Consider the following 6,071-nt stretch of genomic DNA (forward strand, 5'->3'; position numbering starts at 1 on the left):
GGCTTAGCCACTGCATTACAGGAAAAAAAAATGCTGAAAAATTTTTTGGTGGCCTTAATACGCTTCAATCAGTACAGCCTTCCATTAGTATACACATGAACCGCCACTCACAACTGACCAATGACATGCTTGCTGTCTGCCAAAGTGCGTGTTTCAAATTTCTGTTTGTGATTGGGCTGTTTACTGTCAATCGTGAGAGGTTCAACCTTGAACTCTTCTGATTGGACAATACACACAGCTTTTACACTTTACAGTCCAAATGGATGCACAACGTGACGTAACAGTGAGTGAGAGATGTGAATTATGTCCTGACAGCGGTTGGGGAAAGGAAAATTTATTTAAAAATTTGCTATTTGTTTTGGTCGCCCTAATTTGTCTAAACAGCAAGAAATTGTTGATGAACCATCTGAAGACAGCAAGCTAGCAGCTACCACTAGCAGTCCTGTGCCAGTCAAACGGTAATTAAATTAGTCAGGATTGGTGAGATTAAATAAAATGGTTTGCTTTGCTTTGAACACAAAATGTTAGTTAATCAAAAATGAACAACTATAAGTAAGAATGAAATTATATATAGTTATTTTTATTTATTATCATATTATGAAATTTAAATCTGATGTGCATCTGTTTTTTTGTTTTTAATGTGTATTTGTGTATTTAATCTTTATTTTGTGAAAATAAAACATCAATGCACAAATAAGAAATCAGGCTGCCAATTGCACCACTGTGATTACTCACCTTAAAAAAGTAACCATTTCCATCCTGCTGCCAGGGTTTATTACTAAAATTAAAAATATATATTTTTATGTTTTTCGTAAGCAGGTAGAGAATATGTAAGTGTGCAGTTTATTTCAAACTTTCAAACATTAAGAACATAACCAAAAGTGTCTAAGACCCTTCACTGTTATATTTGTTCTCGTGTGAGACTTTCCCTTTTTCAGTCAGCGAAAATATGTGCTTAAAACTGAGTGAATTTGATGTAGCCCTGTTAAAATGGCAAAAAGACAGCTATGTTTGGAGTTTTTCTACAACAAAAAAGCTAAACCACAAACGCCAGAGACATCAACAGAAACTGAACCTGACACTTCTGTAGTTCAGAATGTTATTAACAACACAGGACTGTGACGATACTTCCATTTCAAACGCTCAGGTTAGTGCTGGTGCAGCTGTCGATAAGAGACCCTTGCCTGTAAAGTGGTGTTTGCAGCTCTTGATTGTCACAATCTGGCGTAGAACTGTTTGTGTTGAAAGATCTGGTAATGTTAGAAAGCTAGCTTAATGTTTACATAAAAATGGTTAAAATCAGACATTTGGTTTGAGCACGATTTCGCTGCATTTGTTTTTTTGGGGTGGGGGCACTGTGCCGCCAGTTTTTCAAGCCACGAGTCGCCACTGCCAGTATCAATGCCCATAGTGGGTCTATTAAATTTAGTAAGGGTGAGTAAGCTGTGATCTGAATCTGCTCTGAATATGTATGTCAGTAACACAGGGAAGAGCCCTGTATTCCTACCCTCTTACTCATTCAACAATACAAAACAGATAAAGCAAACCGTTATTTAATAACACTAGCTTTAACAACAGCATAGTGAAAGTTATTTCAGACACAGTGCAAACTAACTGGGTTGCTGAAGTGGTTGAATGCAGTGGAGGCTCCTCAAAGGGGGCAAGGGAGGCAGTGTCTCCTCAAAATTTCAAAGTGAAAAAATTATAATTTTCAGCATTTGCTTCACATTTTGCTTCCAAAACTTGCTGAATAATGTTACGTTAACATATTGAATAATGTTACATCAACAAAAAACTAACAAAAACTGAAAAATGTGACATTTTGAAATCTAACATGAAATACTGTACTACTATTATGGCTTCCATTAGAGTTTTGCAATATCATTTTGTAGTTTCTTTAATTAAATGATGATAAATAAAAGATCGAAATTATGTTCATATAGTTTTTTTTTTTTTTATGTCTCATTCCTAAAATTCTTGGTGATGCAAAACTTTTGGCTATAGCTGAATAAAGCCTTCTTTACAAACCTGATATGTGAAATTCAGTGTCAGATAAATATATAAAGGGATCCCTGCACTAAGAAAAATACAACTATACATTTTAAATCACTGCTACATAATCCACACTCCATGCACCAATACATACACACCACACATAACATAAAACAAAAGCTACGCAGAGGGGCGGGGCACTCTGCCACAACATCAAACCCCACAAGTGCTGATGTGCATCTCCTGATTGGATGATGTTTCCTGTGTTGGTGATTGGAGACTTTCCTAGCCATGTGGTTCGCTGTTCACAGCTTGGAAACTTTATTTTGTACATTTACTGCACATCAAAGTATGAGACTGAAGCTTTATTAAAAAAATAAAAAAATAAAAAAAGCAAGCTCAAATTTAATCAGCCATGGCATTTTATTTCAAAGAGTTTTACATTTATCCTTGATTTAAAACTTGTATATTTTAATAACATGCAGATGTAAGTAGGGCTGGATCTGAGTATGAATCTGAAGTGACGGTGAATGATGAACATGTGGGACAGTCTAATGATTTGTTTCCAAGTTTTTGAAATGCCCAGTTTGTATACCACCTCACCGCTGTAACCCCCTTACCATTCAGAATGACTGAAAATCAACTGATGACACGTTGACAGACCAAGTTACTTGTATCTACAGCAGGCAACTAGACCTGAAGAGCAGCTCCTGAACAGAGCCTTCAAACACTTATAAAAATAAATAACAAAAAAAAGGAATACAGGTAAAAGCACTTAAAATTACATAGAATGAAGCAAACATCATAAAACAAAGAAAATTATTTTTTAGTTTTTCTCAATGTCTTCAGACCTGCAGAGTATGTTTTTCCTTTGTAATGTAAACATGCAAGCCTCATAGTTTACCAGTAACTCATTGGTACAAGTCTGTTTGTTTATGTAAACATTGCAAGACTTCACCTGGACTGAATTAACCCCAGTGGAAAATTCAAGATATTATTTTTAAATTGATAAAACAAACCATTTAGTTAAATATTCTCCGGTAACGCCTGCTGCCAAATTTAGATTTTGTGTCTTTCAACATAATTTCCGTGTAACATAAGAAATATGTGTCTTATATTTGTCAGTGAACTTTTAGGCATTAAATTGAAATCGGTTGAAATGATTGTTTTTTTGTATGGTTAAAAGAATGACACTGTTCAGGCTGTATCAGAATTTCTGTCCAGCTCACATGCAGTTGCATTGGTCTTATGTTTTGATGATGGTGACATTGGCACACACAATACCAAAGTGATTTTGATTCAGCAGCAGCAAGGTAATGTCAAAATGCCCCTGTGGAAAGGAAAAAAAGAAAAAAAAAAACAGTTGTCCATGATGTGCTGTATCAGTAAGCGTGTGTTTAACTGGATATTAATACTTTGGATTCCAAACCCATTGCAATCATACATATACGCAGTAATATATCACAGAATGTGTTGTGTTGTACACTGTCTCAAAAACTTGAATGAATGCCTTTTTTTAAATATAAAATGTCCAATATTGTTTTCATTGAATTAGGCACAAATAAAATCGGTGCCTTGGTGCCTGGAATCCACCACAGTAGCCATGGCCATACAAATTGCTAACACTTACCCGAGGAATGATTGGCAATGGTATTTTGACTGCTCCCTCATAATAAATAAGTTCTGAAATGTAAAATGAAGTGTCATCAAAGGAAATATGCCTTGTTAGAATTAATCCCTGAAACTGTTTTTGTTTAATCATATAGCAACATTTTACTATGATATATATATATATATATATATATTATATATATATATATATATATATAATATATATTATTATATATATATAATATACGCAATATCATATACTTTTTAAAAACTACAAAATTATTTGATATATCATCTTTAGTTCTAGCAGATTGGAGACTAATTTATGTCTATATACAATGACAATAAGTAACTGCATTGTCCTAGGATGGTCTTGTTATTGCTATAGAATGCATGCTGTTTTTTCTGCAGGTGACTTATTTGTATTTGTATGTGGCATGCACCCATATTTTTGATCATGGATGATTTTCATGCCTTCCAAGTTTTAATTTAACTCGACCAATACTCTCTGAGTTACACTGATAAACAATGTATCTAAAACCAGACATCCAACTTTCTTATATTGCTTGACCCTGAATCTTTGGTGCAGTGTTCTTCCAGCAACTGCCTTTTTGATTTGAAACTTGGAAGGTATAGACACTGATCTTGATTCATGGTTTTAATCTGGGTCAGTTCACAAATGAAATGAGCTTGCTGATTTCAGCTGTCGCCCTCATAAACCCTATGACTTTGCTCTTGGACCTAACCAAAATGAGTTCTCAGACCTTTGTAAGGTGAAGCATGCGTAGTTTGGATATTCCCTGTGCTTTACGCTGTGCTATATACTACTGCACTCAATTTTACAAGCATTAAATTAAAAATGAATACATTCACATACCTCCTCGTTTTTTTCCACAAAAACTTAACCTCTCAAAGCTGGGATCACAGAGAGTATAATGAAACTGTATGACAGGTTTCCCATTGGCAAAACCCTCAATAGTAAGATAGAGATTTTTGATATCTTGCCCTGCAAATTTAAATAGCAGACAAAATATGTTAGATACTTTGGTAACACTTTAATTTAGGGAGCCGTCATAAGTGGTTATAAACAATAGCAAAAACAAAACAATTGCAAAAGCGTAGATTGGTTATTATCACCTATATCGGATCCCTAAGCTAAGGGATCAAGTAAACAATTAACATAAAGATCTAAAGTTAAATAATGGAAAGGTGGAGTTAAGAAAATCCATTCCTTCTTTCTCTTTGTTTTCTACATGGATAAATTCCAATAAATTCAAATAAAGGCTGATTAAATTCTGGCCAGAAACACATGATTTTGCATAATTACAAAAATCTTATAATAATAATAATAATAATAATAATAATAATAATAATAATAATAATAATAATAATAATAATAACATATAAAAGAAACTAGAGCTGTCTTTTGCCATCTTAATAATTATGTTTTATAGTAAGTCCATTACCGTAGAACCTCAGAATTACGAACAGCAAACTTACAAACTTACAGGTCAGCTGAACAAACACCCCACTTTGAGCTGGAAGTATACACTCACTCGACTATGTGTGAAATGGAATCAGATAGGCACTCTTAGTGGTGTTCTGGTCATGAAGTAGGCAGAATTAATTGGCAACTTAAATTTAGCCTTGTTCCATTTATAGTACCATTTAAAAGACTTCAGAACCATAACAATATGAGTATTGCATTACTGTGCTGTATCCTTGTGTTATTCCCCAGATTTAGGTGTTAAACAGCAGGTCTGTGGTGTAGTGGTAAATAACCAAGTAGGTAAACTCCCCTGTTTGGTGGAGTTGAACAGAAAGATTGAACAGATAAACATGAACAGATACATTGTTATTGACTCTCGGCCAACCAGAGTCCCCCCCCCCAATATGGTTATTTCCTCTCTTAGGTGCTCAGTGTTGCCATATCAGAGGTTTTCCCTCCAGATTTAGAGGTTTTTATTCCTAACCCTGGGACTTCTGGAGGTATGAATTTAATAACGTTTTTTTTAAAGGTGAATATGGATTTTTATGGATTTTTGGGGATTTTTTTTTTTTTATTTAAAATACTCTGAAGTTTATAATGAATTATAAAATATACAATCTTGTGAAGCCCAGGAAACTGCACTGTTTAGAGCTTGAAAGCGCTTAATGTCTCCACCATAAAAGCAGGCTTTCAATGAATAAAAGTAATTTCATTCAATTGAATGAAAGTAATTGAAAGTAATTGACAATGCCTAGTTGCATTTAATCTTTTTAAATGTTTTTAAAACTACTGTATTTCAAATTAAAATCTTATCAAGCTGCTATATTTGAATGAAACTGAAGTTTTTTTTTATTTTATTATTATTACCATTTTTAAATTCCATAATCCGGTTCTGCAGACCCTTTAACTATTACAGGCCTTAGACTTTTCCACATGTTTGTCTGTGGGCCAAATGAGCTGCGCTGACGATCCCTGATAT

General features: G+C 34.0%; 1 protein-coding gene across 2 annotated transcripts in view; it reads right to left on the minus strand.

Annotated features, from left to right (window-relative positions):
* Positions 1 to 2,408: 2,408 nt before the first annotated feature.
* The window catches only part of ly86 (lymphocyte antigen 86), a 7,669-nt gene continuing 4,006 nt past the window's right edge, over positions 2,409 to 6,071 (minus strand). For both annotated transcript variants that reach the window (XM_041247892.1, XM_041247891.1), the window contains exons 3-5: positions 4,481 to 4,609; positions 3,623 to 3,675; positions 2,409 to 3,322 (exon numbers count right to left, since the gene is read on the minus strand). In XM_041247892.1, the coding sequence (XP_041103826.1) occupies positions 3,239 to 3,322; positions 3,623 to 3,675; positions 4,481 to 4,609 (266 nt within the window). In that variant the 3' untranslated portion in view covers positions 2,409 to 3,238. The remainder of the gene's footprint in view (positions 3,323 to 3,622; positions 3,676 to 4,480; positions 4,610 to 6,071) is intronic.

The sequence above is a fragment of the Polyodon spathula genome, chromosome 4 (assembly GCF_017654505.1).
Source record: "Polyodon spathula isolate WHYD16114869_AA chromosome 4, ASM1765450v1, whole genome shotgun sequence".
NCBI classification, from domain to species: Eukaryota; Metazoa; Chordata; class Actinopteri; order Acipenseriformes; family Polyodontidae; genus Polyodon; species Polyodon spathula.